The 16,049-nt window shown below is 48.7% G+C and overlaps 1 protein-coding gene across 3 annotated transcripts in view; it reads right to left on the bottom strand.

The window, feature by feature from the left end:
• Nucleotides 1-16,049, bottom strand: part of RIN3 (Ras and Rab interactor 3) — a 174,292-nt gene that overhangs the window by 126,986 nt on the left and 31,257 nt on the right. For all 3 annotated transcript variants that reach the window (XM_035261311.3, XM_035261312.3, XM_035261314.3), the window contains exon 2: nucleotides 4,668-4,872. In XM_035261311.3, the coding sequence (XP_035117202.2) occupies nucleotides 4,668-4,872 (205 nt within the window). The remainder of the gene's footprint in view (nucleotides 1-4,667; nucleotides 4,873-16,049) is intronic.

The raw sequence follows: 16,049 nt of genomic DNA, 5'->3' as shown, positions 1-16,049 counted from the left end.
ACTCTGCTCCTACCAGCTGTGTGCCCTCAGGCAGGTGAGTTGACTTCTCTGTGCCTCTGTTGCCTCATCTGAAAATGGGAACACTAACGCCTACCTGATAGAAATCGCTGGGGATCAAGTAAGATCATGCATACGGTGACTCTGGGGAAAAGCTGGCAACCTTCATCCCAGCACGTGCACTCAGGGCTTTCTGTATGCTCAAAAATATAGAGCAGGGAGGGAAATGGAGGGCACGGCTCCTCCACTCTATTCTCAGGGCTGACCCAGCTGCTACGGCCTCAGAACCGGGTGGTGAGTGGGTGGCAGTGGAAAGGGAATGGCTGCCTCCTTTAGTGCAGTCACCTGTGGTCTCAACACCCTCCATACTCAGCACCTGGATGGTAGAAGAGTTCTCTGGGCCTCGGCTGACTGGTGCCTCCCCTGCCAGGGCTGAAGGCGTGTCCAGGCTTCTTGCACCACTGAGGCTGGGATTAAGGCCTAAGGCCTTGCTTTAACTTGTGCTCACCTAGAAAATAAACTAAGCTCCGTGGCCTTTGCCTCTTGCCACAGGCCCTGAAGAACCTAGCCTGGCTCTGTCAGTTTGGAAGTAGCAGATTCATTTGTTCCAGTGAACAATCAGAGCCAGGCTCACTCTGTGCTCCGAGACCTGAATCAGTCAATGGCGTTCCAGGTAGATGAATGCAAGGTGGTCCTGCTTGCCAGGGTCCCAGTGGGCTCTAATTCCGCCACTCTCTTTCAACCCCAAGGGCCCCAGGCAGGCTCACATCCACCTCTAGGCCTTGGCTTCTGCTGTTCCATCACCCACTACTTCCCAGCAGACTCTGTCAGCTCCCCCATCCCATCCTGCCCATCCATTCTACATGGCCCAGCTTGGTGTCTACCTCCTCCAGGAAGTCTGCCCAGATCACCCCACCTGGATGTGCTTTCTTCCTGTTCCAGGTAACTCACTGCCCTGCCTTTCACAGAGCACTTAGCTATCTCCTCCCAGTGCCTTTAGGTTCATATTTGTGCATGGAGCCCCCACCAGACCCTTGAAGAGGACAGTGGTAAGACTGCATCTTACCCATCTTTATAAACCTGGCTGATATCCAACCCCATCCAGCACTGATTGACTTCAGAAAAGTACTTTTATGTCTCTCCTGCTACTCACTTCTGGAGGGATGGGCTTGAGCCTCACCAGGCCTGGGTTCAAACCTCAGCTCTGAACCTCACTAGATGTGTGACCTTTGGGAAAGTTACCCCACTCTAGTACTAGGTGCAGCTCGTGACCCACCCATCCCCACAGGGCCTTATCTTTTTAGCGGACTCCAGCCCTGCTTCCACCGGCCAGCTCTGTGTCTCTTCACCCAAGGATTTCTGGCAAGAGTCAGATCTTACAGTCAAGGAAGAGAGAAGGGGGCTGGGTGCAGTGGCTCATGCCTGTAATCCCAGCACTTTGGGAGGCCAAGGCGGGCAGATCACCTGAGGTCAGGAATTCAAGACCAGCCTGGTCAACATGGTGAAACCCTGTCTCTACTAAAAATACAAAAATTAGTCAGGTGTGGTGGTGCATACTTGTAGTCCCAGCTACTCAGGAGGCTAAAACAAGAGAATCACTGGAACCCAGGAAGTGAAGGTTGCAGTGAGCCGAGACTGTGTCATTGCACTCCAGCCTGGGCAACAGAGCAAGACTCTGTCAAGAAATAATGAAAGAAAAGAAAGGAAAGAAAGAAAAGAAGGAAAGACTAAAAAAGGGAGAGAGAAGGGGCTAGAAAATGCATCCTCACACCCCACAGCCTTTGACCCACGACTATCAGGAGTCGGTGAATAATTCACAGTTCCCTCGCCCCTTGGGTGGGATAACCCCAAGATATGTGTTCCACAGTGGCTCCCAGAGTTCTCCAGCAGGGATCAGCTCCAGTATCCCCCAGGGGTAACTCGCATGACAATGTACCTTTTACAGTCCCTTCCCCTTGGTTCCCCTACTGGTGCTTCCTGGGGTTACTTCCCAAATAAGCCACTTGTGCTCAAATTCTTGTCTCAGGGATATGATTCTGGGGAAACCCAAACTGAAGCATTTCTCTTAGCCTCAGTTTCATTATCTGTGAAATGGGTATAATGGCAGAACTGACCTCACAAAATGACTACAAAATGATATCTCCAAAGCACAGAGGCTGGAATAACTCAGCATTCTCCAACCAGAACCACTACAGTTATTTTTAGTTGTGCTTATTTTAATTTTTTTTTTTTTTTTGACAGATTCTCACTCTGTCAATTGGGCTGGAGTGCAGTGGCGTGATCTGGGCTCACTGCAACCTCCGCCTCCCCAGTTCAAGTGATTCTCCTACCTCAGTCTCCTGAGTAGCTGGGATTACAGGTGTGTGCCACCATGCCTGGCTAATTTTTGTATATTTTGTAGAGATGGCGTCTCGCCATGTTGCCCAGGCTGGTCTTGAACTCCTGGGCTCAAGGGGTCCTCCAACTGGGGCCTCCCAAAGTGCCGGGATTACAGGCATGAGCCACCGCGCCCAGGCTAACTTTCTGAAGAGAGGACTGAATCTTTTTACATAGCAATCATGACGATGTCCTGCCCAGCTTGCTCTGGAGAGCCAGCACCTTCTCCTGGGACCATCCCTCACCATCTGGCCAATCCGCATCTGGACATGCCCCTGTTGATGACCAAAAAAATCTGGAACATGGCCATCCCTCAGCATCAGAAACTTGCCCCTTGGGCTGGTCTTGAGCTGCCTCCTCCCAGCAAGAGTGGTAAGTTCATTCCTGAGAACCCACCAGGGGAGCTGGGGACCAGAGCGGGTACTGGCTGAACACTCATTGGCAGAAGACCCTGGTTTAATTTTCTACCCAGGTCTTTCCAGGCCAGCAGTCTTCCTGGTCTTGGCGGGACTCTACTGTGCTTTCAGGCCACCACAGTCCACTCCCTGTGACAGGGGCCTGTGTGGCAAAAGGAGCTTGGGACTTTGCAGAAGACCCCATCAGTTCCAGTAATTCCAGTTTGCAGGTACAACTGGAGACTTGATGCATTTTCCCTAGTCCGAGGTGAACGAGTCCACTTGCTTTCTGAGCCCTGTACTTATACATCTGGACTCTTCCCGGGAGGCAGACAGCCCTGCAAGCACAGCAGGGGAGAGACCATCAAAAGTGCACGGTGGCTGGAGGACACAAGTCCAGCTGAGCCAAATAAATCTGTGCTCAACATAGCACAGGGCACCCAGACTGCCTGGGACCAGATGGATTCCCACTTTGCCATTTATTCACTATGTCCCCTGGGGGACGGCACTCAACTTCTTTGTATCACGGTTACCTCATCTGTAAAATGGGCAGAGTGGCAATGCCTACCCCCTAGGGCTGCTATGAGGTTACATGGGCAGATTCACATGAAGAACCTACAAGAATTCCTGGAGCAAAGCAAGTACTCAGTGAATGCTAGCCACAATAGAGGCGTGAGTCTATACGGAAAATGTTCGGACAGACGCACCGCATGCAAGGTGACTTTGGAGGCAGATTGGTGTTACAGGGCTGCAGGAGGGGAGGAGGGGGAGGGACTGCTTAAGGAGTGATGGGCTTTGTTTTGAGCGATGAGATGCTTTGGGACTAGATAGAGGTGGTGGTTGTACCACATTGTGTCTGTACTATATGCCACTGAACTGTGTACTTTTATATTGTGTGAATTTCATCTCAATTAAATTTTATATTGTGTGAATTTCATCTCAATTAAAAAAAGAAAAAGCTTCTGGGGATTGAGTTTGGTTAGAGTAGGTGGAAAAGACCTTCACTTTTTACACTTCTGTCCAGCTTGGCTTTTTGTTAAGTAATGAACACATATGTGTATCACTTTGGTAATTAAACAAATTCAAGTTGTTTTTAAAAGGAAGCAGTGTATAGGAGAAAATGTGTGTGGGTGGTAAAAGGAATATATGATGAGCTCTGACTCATATTTCATCATCTATCACCTGCTTATCTGTTGTCTGTCTGTCTGTTCATACACCCATCCATCTATCTGTCCATCTGTCTGACGTCCGTCCATCTGTCTGTCCACCTGCCCATCCGTCCGTCCATCCGTCCGTCCGTCCATCCATCCATCCATCCATCCATCATCTATCTTCCCATGCAACAGGAACAAGAGCCTTGGAGGCGCTGTGAATTTCTCTATTTCAAAGCAACAAAAGACAGGCTTAGAAAATTTAAGCCACATGTCCACTCACAGAACCTGACCTCCAAATCATCTTTTGACTCCATCATGCAGCCCTTACTTGCATATGCAAAACAGGGAGCACAAAGCCATTTTTACCTTGGCTCTGATTGACATTCTCTAGACCCTGGATGCCTGGCTGAACTCTTGAAGTCAGAGCAGGCCAGCATGGTCCTCCTGACCCATCAGTCCCGCCTCTCAGGTGCCCAAATGCCCAGAGAGCCTGTAAGCCACCCACTCCCTCCTCTCCAGCCATGAACACCTGCTCGCCAGAGCAAAAAGCAGGCCTCCCAGCAGCCTCCCATGCCTGCATTCTGGAAAAATATCATGGCCGAAAAATTGACACATGTAAGAAAGGGAAACATATAGGTAGCCATCTGCATGGTAGCTGCTTCCATGTGGGAGTCAGGGTGGGTATGGAGCATGCCTGAGTCCCTCATGGTGTGCATGCTACCAAGTGGCAAGTGCCCCCACTCACCCCGGCTGCCTCCCGGTGCAGGATCCTGGCCACCTCTGCCTGGCCCAGACTCAGCTGCAGCCACACTGGGCATGTTTTGATGAGCTTCTCCAGGATGCTGATGCCCCGGCGGTGAGGAAGGCAGTTCTTTAGGGTGGCCGGCAGACAAAGCCCCATGCCATCTTCCTCTTCCTCTTCCTCTCCTTTGCCAACAACTGGAATGGGACTGAAAAAGAGAATCAAATGATCAGCCATCCTGCAGCCAGCCCAGAGAGGGTTAACAACACTTAGGGATTCCATTCAGCCATGCTTACTTGTTCGGCATTAGGTAGTCAGTGCCCCTGTGGGTAATTAAAAAAAACACCAAACCATGGTCTTCATCTTAGGGCGCTTATAGGAAAACAGGCGAGACACAGCTACAGTACAAGTAGAAATACAACAGAAGCACAGTGCAAAAGCAGCAGCTAATTGCATCCCAGGGTGGGTTCAGGAAAATGGATGGCATGTGAGCAGAGCCTTGAAGAAGAGTTTTTAAAACTTTTAAAGAGTAACACACACAGTGAAATGCACACGTCTTGAGTCTACAGCTAGCCACATTTTTACATATATCTACACCTGAGTAACTACCGCCCAGGTCAAGAGAGAAAGATCTGCACTGCCGTAGCCACTAGACAAAAGTGGGTATTGGGCTCTTAAAAGTGGCTTGTCTGAATTGATATGTGCTGTAAGCACAAAACATACATAGGATTTCATTCCAAAGACTCCTGGCTTCAAGCGATTCTCCTGCTTCAGCCTCCCGAGTAGCTGGGATTAGAAGTGTGCACCACCACAGTCGGCTAATTTTCATATTTTTTTTAGTAGAGATGGGGTTTCACCATGTTGGCCAGAATGATCTCGAACTCCTGACCTCAAGTGACCCATCTCCCTCGGCCTCCCAGAGTGCTGGGATTATAGGCATGAGCCATCGCGCCTGGCAAGATAATGTTTCAAATGTGTCATATTAAATAAAACATTATTAAAATTACTTTGCCTGTTTTAATATGGCTGCTACAACATTTAAAACGACATATGTGGCTTACAATAGATTTCCACTCAATGGTGCTGGAATAGGACAGTTCTAAAAAGTTCCTTCTTACCCTTTCCCAGTCAACAGTGTCTGAGCCCCAGGATGAGGATGTGTCAACACAGCACGGTATGGGGAGGAGGATCACAGACCCAGGAAACAGCAACATCAAGCTGAGGAGTTTGCTGGGAAATGGCACTGCCTACTGTTCATAGTTCTGTCTGGTTTAAGAGATCCCAGACCCTCCCCGCAAGACCCTCACATTTGTCTTCCCCGTCCCAACACACACAGGCTGGTTTTGATTCCCGAAAAGGAGGAACATCTCGGAGCCTCACATCCTGAGTCATGTGGGCTGTAAGGTCTTCCTGCCTCCTACTAAGGCATCAAGTTTCTTATGGTATCTGCAGGAGTGAAAACCTTCATCAGACAGAGGAGGGTCTCAGGAAGCTATGAAGCTGTGGGTGTTGCCTTCCATCTTGCCCTGTGTCTCTGTGATGCTGCCCAGGGATGCCAGGGATCAAGGCTGGTGTTGGTTCCAGAAGCATCCAGGGCATGTGCTTTAAGGAGCCTCTCGGGGCAGATGGACAAGGCCTAGGTAAGCTCTGTAAAAAGGCACAGGAAAGTGGAACCGCCTGAGGGCGGGGCTGAGGGGTACCGGGGGTCCCACGGTGGTGGAGGGGTCGGGCAGCGCTGGATTAAACAGGCCCAGCAGTGTTGTGTGTTTTGAGCAGTGGGTTTCTGAGAGAACTGACTGGGACTGCCTGTCATGAAGAAGGGGGTGTGAGGGTCAGTGTTAAGTTGTCTGCACCCTGGGATAAAGTTCCCTCCCACATCCTCTGGGGGGCCCTGACTCTCACGAATGCTATGTGTGCTCCCGGCTGCCTATGGATTTCCCCTCCCGGTCCACAGCCTGCAGCCTACACAGTAGAAGGAGCCAGGTCACCAGGAAAACATGAGTGTCCTGGGAAATGGCAAGAATCCTGGGGCTGGTAGGACCAGGGCAGGATGGCTCTGTGGAAGTCCATGGCTGTGGAACTGAGGCTGAATGGTCTCATTTGGAGCTCAAGGCCAGGGTGGCCTGGCTGATATGGATGTAACCACTTCTCAGGCCCTGAGTGTGGTCCCAGCATCTCATCTGGGAAAAGTTAAAATGATGGAGGTCTGAGTTTCCCAGAAAAGAAAACACTTGGGCTGCAGTTCCTCCAACCCCACTTGGAGACACAAAGATATCTTCTGGCACCAAAAGATATTATAATCATCCTTAAACATCCCTGCTTGGCCCCCAGCTTCCCCCAGGCCAATTGGGACTTTTAATAATAGGGAGCGAGGGCAATCGACTTCCATTTCTTCTCTGCCGTGAATATGGTTTAGCACTTGGCCAAGTCCTTTCCCTCTCCAGGTCTGTTTCCTCATCTGTACAATGGGGACGGGGAGAAGGAAGATTCCCCCATTTGCTGGGTGGCCCTAGGTGTGCCCTGGGCTCATCCCCATTTTCTTTCATCTGCAGAACCAAAGCTGCCATCAAACACAGAGGTTCTGGGAATAATGAGGGAGTGGGCCTCTCATTCAGTTGGGCTGTGCTGTTTCTGTGGACCTGCCAATGTCAGATGTTGTTCCAGGCACAGTTAGAGCAGTGAATAAGAGTAAAAAATAATAAACCTTTCATGGTATTTACATTCTAGGGGAGAAGACAGGCAATAAACAAGGCAAATGTGTGACTAGAGGATGTCGGATGGTAATACCACCACAGAGGAAGAGGAAAGGGTCCGGGAATGGGGACAATTCCAAACTGGATGACCAGGGAAGACGCCTGAAAAAGGTGACTGTGGATGATATGCCTGGATGCAGGTATCTGGGGAAGAGATTTCCAGGCAGAAGGAAAAGCAGACTCCCAACCCTCCAGTTCCTGCTCCCAGAACAAGTGCAAGGAGAGAGTGAGAGAAGGGTGAGAGTGGGCGGAGGTGAGGGCAGAGGGGATGGGAGAGGGCCCCATGAGCATCTGGAGCCACAGGGAGAGGTGGCCCTAAATCCACATGTACAAGCATTCCCAGGCTTGGGAGGAGAGGCTGGGCTGCCAGCTAGCTACACGGCTAGACCAGCACTCAGGCTTCCTTTGCAAGAATAAATGGAGATTATTTATCTCCATGAAGATCTGGGGAGACCTGGGTGGTCTCAGGGCTCAGGACAGGCTGCTAGAATTCACAGAGATAAACCTGGTTCCCAGCCCTGCATCTTGAGGCCTGAGGCTGCTGCCCTCAGGGTGACTGAGTGAAAACTGCCCCAGGCTCTAGCATCAAGAGGCCTGTACATCTCCCTGTCTTGTGATCACATCCCTTCCTACTCTAAAACTTTCAATGGATTCCACTGGCTAAAGAATTCAGTCAGTCCCCTAATGTTGAAGGCATTCCCTTTCTGGGCCTCTGCCCCTCAACCCCAGACACCCCTTACAAAGGGCTGCTCTCCATCACCCAACAGAACCCACACTTCTCCATCCAGAGCCAGTGCCCATGCTGGTCTGTCTACCTCCTCCTTCAGGGTCTATTTCTTCTCCCAAGATTATTTCCACCTGGTAGGCAAATATATTAGCCCAGACACAGAAAGCAATGATCATAAACGAAAAACCAGATTAAGTTAGACTGCATCACAATTTACAACTTCTGCCCATCAGGCTGGGGGAAAAAAATTACAAAACATATATCCAACAGAGAGCAAGCAAATCAATGTTTAAAACGGGCAAGAGATTTGAACAGGTACTTCCAAGAAGAAGACATACAAACCAACAACCAGTAGGTGAAAAAGCGCTCAAAGTCATTAGTCATTAGGTGAAATGCAAATTAAAACCACAATGCGATACCACGGTACAACCACCAGAACGGCTAAAATTAAAACAACTGACAGCATCACATGGTGGTGAGGATGGGAAGTGATCAGAATGCCAGGGCACTTTTGGGGAGAACGTACATTGGTAAAACCACTTTAGACAAAGATATGGCACTTTATTTTATTTTTATTTATTTATTTATTTTGAGATGGAGTTTCACGGTTGTTACCCAGACTGGAGTGCAATGGCGCAATCTCGGCTCACCGCAACCTCCGCCTTCTGGGTTCAAGCAATTCTCCTGCCTCAGCTTCCCGAGTAGCTGGGACTACAGGCGCGCACCACCGTACCCAGCTAATTTTTGTATTTTTAGTAGAGACAGGGTTTCACCTTGTTGACCAGGATGGTCTCAATCTCTTGACCTCATGATCCACCCGCCTCGGCCTCCCAAAGTGCTGGGATTATAGGCGTGAGCCACGGCGCCCGGCCGATATGGCACTTTTTAATAAACCTAAACATACACCTATCCTATGTCCCAGCAATTCCGCCCCTACATGTATACCCAAGATAAATGCAAGTATACTAGTCCAGAAAGACTCGCACACAAATGATCACAGCAGCTCTCCTCCTAATAGCTCAATACCACCGGGTTCCAGTGTCCATCAGTGGTAGAATAGATAAACAAACGGTGGCATGTCCACACAGCGGGCCAGTAGTCAGCAATAAAAAGGAATTACCCATACACACGACCACATGAATGAATCTCAGAAGCATTATGCTGAGTCAAAGAAGCCAAATGCAAAGAAGTACACATGGCACGAATCCACTTACATGAAGTTCAAAGAGTACACTTAGATGTGTGCATTTACTTTTGTCACATGCAAATTTTACACCAAAACAATAAAAGATAATCATAACTAACTAAATACTGAACTCTGGTTAACTCTAGTTACTCATGCTGACCTTCAGGGGCGGTCTGCAACTTTTTATGAAATACATTAAAAAGTAAGATGCATTCATGGATGGGTAGAGATATGTAATGAAACAAATAGAGAAAACCACTGAGGGCTACTGGTGGGTGTGTGGGTGTTTACTGCAAAGTTCTTTCAAATCTTCTGTATGTTGTATATTTTTAATGGTGAACTATCGGGAAAACAGTTCTTCCCATCCTTACAGCCCCTTCAGATGAGGCCTGCCTGCTTGCCTTGGGTTTGAATGCAGGCTGTGTGACCTCTGGCCAGTTATTAATACTTTACCTCTCCAGGTTTCAGCTTAACTACCGTAAAAGACATAATTTGCTGGGCGCTGTGGCTCATGCCTGTAAGCCAAACATTTTGGGATTAAGGCTAAGGCAGGAAGGTTATTTGAGCCCAGGAACTTGAGGTCAGACCTGGAAAATATAGTGAGACCTCATCTCTACAAAACTTTTTTAAAAATTAGCCAGGTGTGAGCAGGTAGTCCCAGCTACTCAGGAGGCTAAGGTAGGAAGATTGCTGGAGCCTGGAGGTGGAAGCTACAGTGAGCTGAGATCACCTCACTGCATTCCAGCCTGGGCAACGAAATAAGACCCTGTCTCCAAAAAATAAATAACTAAATAAATAAACAAAAATAAAAATAAGTAAAAACATCATAGCTGTCTTTATGTAAGAGGGTTACTGGGGAAATGTCATGAGTTGTCAACTACTTGCATGGTGCCTGACACGCCATTCAGTAAATGGCACGGTTTTCCATCCTTTTAACCCCTTAGTTATAAACACGTCTCTTCCTCTTTCTACTACCGTTCTCTCACTTTAAAGCCTTGATTTTAGGACTCAGCACATTTGATTGACGTGACTGCGGCCCACATCTGTGTGTTGCTTTTCTTGTGCCCAACATCTGGCCCCAGGGTAACCCACAATTTCAAGTGCCTGGGAACCACGTGGCATGGCTTGGCATGGACACAGAAACAAACCACTGGGAGGATCCCTTTCCCACCCTGTGAAAAGACAATAAGGCCCAGGATCGTCTCAGACACCTCAGAGCACTGAGTGCTGAAGGGGCCAGCCTGGAGGCTCAGACTCAAACACCAGAGAGGACACAGGCCCCTAAGCCTCTGCTTTCCACACACCACCCAACCCTTGCGATGCTCTCCCTTCCCTCTGGGTGGTCCCTGTGGCTGGAACAAGGGCCCTCCCAGAGACCTGCTCAGGCCTCCCAGAGACCTGCTCATAGGCAGATGCAAGGATCTCAGGGTTGAGAAGAATCTGTAAGAGAGGGGTCAAAGGCTGCAGCCCCTTGGCTTCCAGCAATGCCTAGAAGTTAGAGAAGGAACAGCTGGAGTTAGGGAAGTCTGGACCTTGAACCGTGTCCCTGGAGTAACAGGGCCCTTAAGGGACAAAGTGACATGGCATCTTCTCTGTCCAGGCCAAAGAAGGGTGACAGAACCAGACAGCTGCCATAGGTCACCCGAGTTCCTGGGTGTCCACTTCCGATTGCAAAATGTCTGTGCCAAGGATGGCACTTGGAGCAGGATGGCAAAGACGGAAGTGCCCAGAGCAGGTAACACGCAGGCTTTGTTTTAGACCTGTGATGACTCTCATCAACTGGCCTGGCCACAGCAGCCCCAGCGGCCAGGAACTGTCACTAAGCCCACCCGGCATCCAATCAGCCATCTGTTGGCAGAGCCGGCCACTCCAACACCCACACCCTCCCTCTCACCAGCTGAACTCCAGTTCCACCAAGGACCCTGCAAAGGCAGAACCGGGACCTTGGATAATGAAAGGCACTTGCTGTTAGAGCCTTGGAAGCTTTGGAGCGGCTCCACCAGACACAGAAATTGCTCCATGACATATTGTTCCCCCACTCTTATGGAATAGAGTAATGAGCTCAGAGCAGCAGGGCCACAGGCTTCTGGTCCTACGGCTGCCACTGGATACCCACCCAGACTGTTCTGCCCGACGCAGTGCCAGCAGACACCCCAGAAAACCCAGCCCCTCAGCTGCAGGACTCAGTCTCTCAGCTTCTACAAGGATTTTCTCATCAGCTCCCTAAAGGAGGGTGGGAATTGGCCTGGAGTGTGCACAGCTCCTGGGCATGGTGCCTGTGCCTGCATTCAGGCCTATTCAGCCTGGGGGTAGAAGTGGGAAGCTCGGCTTCAGGGTGGAGAGCTGGCCCAAGGGGCTGACCAAGTGTGGGGACGGAGCGGTGAGGATGGCAGCTTGGGATGTGGGGCCCTAGCTGGATGCTGCCTGTTAGGAGTGGAGGGAAGACACAGAAGTCTCCCAGCTCCACAGGGTGCCAGCTTATGTCAGCCCGAGGGAAGCAGCTTGGAGAGTTCCAGTGTGGCCTCACTTCTTGTATAGACTTGGCCAGAACACACCAGGGGTGGGGGAGCGTGTGTGACAAAAGGGGAGGACCAAAAAGGCCGTCCCTACCCCACCTACCATCCTGACCCAAGGCAGGGTGACCTTCCAGCTTCAGCCAGGCAAAAGGGGTCTACAGGAATGGAAAGGCCTGGTCCCTGGCCTTAGAGGGCTCTCCGGCCAGTAGAAGCCAGTGTGACTCTGGTGATAAATGGGACAGGATGGCCTGGTCCCACAGGACAAAGCATCATGAGTACACAGAGGAAGTGCAGGGGCCCTGGGGACACCAGCCAGGACAGCAACCTGCCTGTGTCATGAATTCATAGTACACCACACCGTGCCCACTGTGGGCCCCCAGAGCCGGTTTTCAGTCATCCTCACACCTGCCTGATTCAACATCGGAGGTTGATTTGTGTCTCCCAAGAAGGTATGTCCAAATCCTAACCCCAGTTCTTGTACATGTGGCCTTATTTGGAAAAAAGGATCTTTGCAGATATAATTTAGGGCTACTGAGATGAGATCAACCTAAATTTAAAGTGGGTCCTAAATCCAATGAGAAGTATCCCTATAAGAAGGAAAGACACAGAGACACAGATGAGGTCCGTGCGAAGGTAGAGGCAGAGACTGGAGTTGTGATGCCCCAAGCCAAGCAGTGCCAGAGGTGGACGGCAACCAGCAGGAGCTGGGAGAGAGGCACGGGCAGACTCTCCCTTAGACTCTCCAGATGCAAACTGCCCAGCTGGCACCTTGGATTTGGATTTCTGGCCTTCAGAACCATGAGAAAATAAATGTCTGCTGCTCTGAGCTGCAAAGCTAGTGGTAACTTGCTACTGCAGCCCTAGGAACCGAATATACCTATGCTACACCTAGTGCTGCCATGTAAAGATGGAGACACAGAGGCACAGAGAGGTTAAATAATTCACCCAAGGTCACACAGCCAATGCGTGGCAGAACTGGGATTCGAACCCTGGCATTCTGGCTCCAGAGTCTATGCTTCTAACCACTCTACTCTTCTAGCTCTTGAAAGTTAAAAAAAAAAAAAAAAAATTAATGTTTACATATCCTTGCAGTACCTGGTAAAGAAAGGGTGTTCAATAATGTTCATTATTCCACTTGGGAATACATACAAACACACACAGTAGAAATACTTTCCAGAAGGCTATGTAAGATATCGAGTTATTTTAGAGAAATGAAGGTGGTTTGTTTCAAAGTTTTATAATAATTATGCGTCACTAACATGATTTAAAATCATCTAAATAGGCCAGGCATGGTGGCTCACGCCTGTAATCCCAGTACTTTGGAAGGCTGAGGCAGGCAGATCACCTAGGTCAGGAGTTTGAAACCAGCCTGGCCAATATGGTAAAACCCCATCTCTACTAAAAATACAAAAATTGGCTGGGCATGGCAACACATGCCTATAATCCCAGCTACTTGGAAGGATGAGGCAGGAGAATCACTTGAACCAGGAAGGCAGAGGCTGCAGTGAGCTGAGATCCCACCACTACACTCTACCCTGGGTGACAGAGTGAGACTCTCAAGAAAGAAGAAAAAAGCATCTTAAATAGGCCAGGCACAGTGACTCATGCCTGTAATCCCAGCACTTTGGGAGGCTGAGGTGGGAGGACAACTACAGTTGAGGAGTTTGAAACCAGCCTGGGCAAAATGGTAAGACACTACCTCTACAAAAAATCAAAATAATCAGCTGGGCACCTACGTGTGTACCTGTGGTCCCAGCTACTCAGAAGGCTGAGGCAGGAGGTTGAGGTTGCAGTAAGCTGTGTTCACACTAATGCACTCCAGCCTGGGTGACAGTGCAGGACCCTGTCTCAACAGTAATAATAATAAAATAAATAAAAATTATCTTAAATGAACAGGTTTTTCTTTTGAGATGGAGTCTTGCTTTGTCACCAGGCTGGAGTACAGTGGTGCCATCTCGGCTCACTGTAACCTCTACCTCCCAGGATCAAGCGATTCTTCTGCCTCGGCCTCCTGAGTAGCTGGGACTACAGGCACACGGCACCATGCCCAGCTAATTTTTGTATTTTTAGTAGAGACAGGGTTTCACCATGTTGGCCAGGAGGGACCTCGTAATCTGCCCTCCTCAGCCTCTCAAAGTGCTGGGATGACAGGCTTGAATCACCTTGCCTGGCCAACAGTTTTCTTATCTGTACAATGGAGCTGGTAATACCTGGCCCATAATAACGCCTCTAATAGGTCACATTTTTCTGGATGTAGCAACCACACATAGGGTCATGCCCTCTCTCCCAGGGACACCGATTGCTTTGGGGACCCTGCCAACCTAGTCTACCAGGCACATCTTCTCATTCTCCAAAACGCCCTGCTTACCCCAACTGCTCCTCACTTGCTCCTCAGGAGGGATGATCTGAGGCTGGGGAGGAGCAAAGCTCCCCCGAGAATAAAAAGTTGCGCCAACTATGATGAGGACCTGTCAACACTTAAAAGAAATGCCGGAGGCCACATTCCAGCAGCCCCACTCCCTGGACACCCGTGTTTACAGATAGCCGCAGCTGCAGCATTTACAACAAAGAGAAAGTGGAGAAAGCCAATGGCCACCATAAGAGAATGGATAAACAAAACGTGACTCAGTCCATCCCGGATAATCACATAGCTGTTAAAAGGCAGGAAACTCAATAAATCAGTGGAGTGGCTACAGTAGACATTAACCTATTGTATATAGCAAAACAACAAGAATAATTTAAATGTTCCCAGCATAAAGAAAAGATAAACATTTAAGGTGATGGATATCTCAATTCTCCTGATTTGATTGTAACACATTATATTACGTATCAGAAGATCACATGTACCCCAAAAATATTTACACCTACTATTTATCAATAAAATAAATGGCCAGGGGCCGGGTGCAGTGGCTCCTGCCTGTGATCCCAGCACTTTGGGAGGCCAAGATGGGTGGATCATTTGAGGTCAGGAGTTTGAGACCAGCCTGGCCAACCTGGTGAAACTTTAGTCTCTACTAAAAATACAAAACTTAGCCAGGTGTGGTGGTGGGTGCCTGTAGTCCAAGCTACTCAGGTGGCTGAGGCAGGAGAATTGCTCGAACCTGGGAAGCAGAGGTTGCAGTGAGCCAAGATTGTGCCACTGCACTTCAGCCTGGGTGACAGAGTGTGACTATGTCTCAAAAAAACAAAACAAAACAAAGAAAAAGAAAGAGAGAGAGAGAGAGAGAGAAAAGGGCCGGAATCAATGCAACACAGATGGTTAAATCTCAAAATTCTGTTTATTGCATAAATGTTAATTTCCTGATTTTGGTTCTTGTCTTTGAGAAATACCCACTGAGGTATGTGGTGTAAAGAGATAAAATGTCTGCAACTTACTCTCAAATCATTTAGAAAAAAACTAGAAGCCAGGTGTGGTGGTACAGGCCTATAGTCCCAGCTACTCAGGAGAGTAGGAGAGGCAGGAGAATCGCTTGAACTGGGGAAGCAGAGGTTGCAGTGAGCCGAGATCGTGCCACTGCACTCGGGCTTGGGCGACAGAGTGAGAATATGTCTTGAAGAAAAGAAGGGGAAGGAAAGAGGGGGTCGGACTCAATGCTACACAGATGGTTAAATCTCTAAATTCTGTTTATTGAATGAATATTAATTTCCTGATTTTGGTCCTTGTCTTTGAGAAATATCCACTTAAGTATGTGGGGTAAAGAGATAAAATGTCTGCAACTTACTCTCAAAATCATTTAGAAAAGAATTAGAAGCCAGGCTTGGTAGTGCGAGCCTATTGTCCCACCTACTTGGGAGGCTAAGGTGGGAGGACCACCTGAGCCCGGGGAGATCAAGGCTGCAGTGAGCAGTGATCGTGCCACTGCACTCCAGCCTGGGTGACAGAGTGAGACCCCATTTCAAAAAAGAAAAAAAAAAAAAAGAAAGAAAAGAAAAAAATAAACAAGGAAATGTGACAAAATGTTCACAATGAGTGAATCTGGTGAAAGGAGTATACAAGCAAGAATTCACTGGACTATTCCGTAACTTTTCTGGAAGTCTGAAATCATGTCAAAACAAAAAGTTAAAAGAAAAAGTTTTAAAAGCAATCAAACAAAAACAAACCAAAAAATCAACCTTAATGTTGAATGAAATAAGCAAATTACAGAAGGAATGAAAACATTTATATAAAGTATATAAAAACCCGCACCACAGTCCTATATCCTG

The sequence above is a fragment of the Callithrix jacchus genome, chromosome 8 (genome assembly GCF_049354715.1).
Source record: "Callithrix jacchus isolate 240 chromosome 8, calJac240_pri, whole genome shotgun sequence".
In the NCBI taxonomy this organism is placed as follows: Eukaryota; Metazoa; Chordata; class Mammalia; order Primates; family Cebidae; genus Callithrix; species Callithrix jacchus.
Note: the sequence above shows the minus strand (reverse complement) of the source record. Positions and strands in the feature narration are given on the sequence as shown.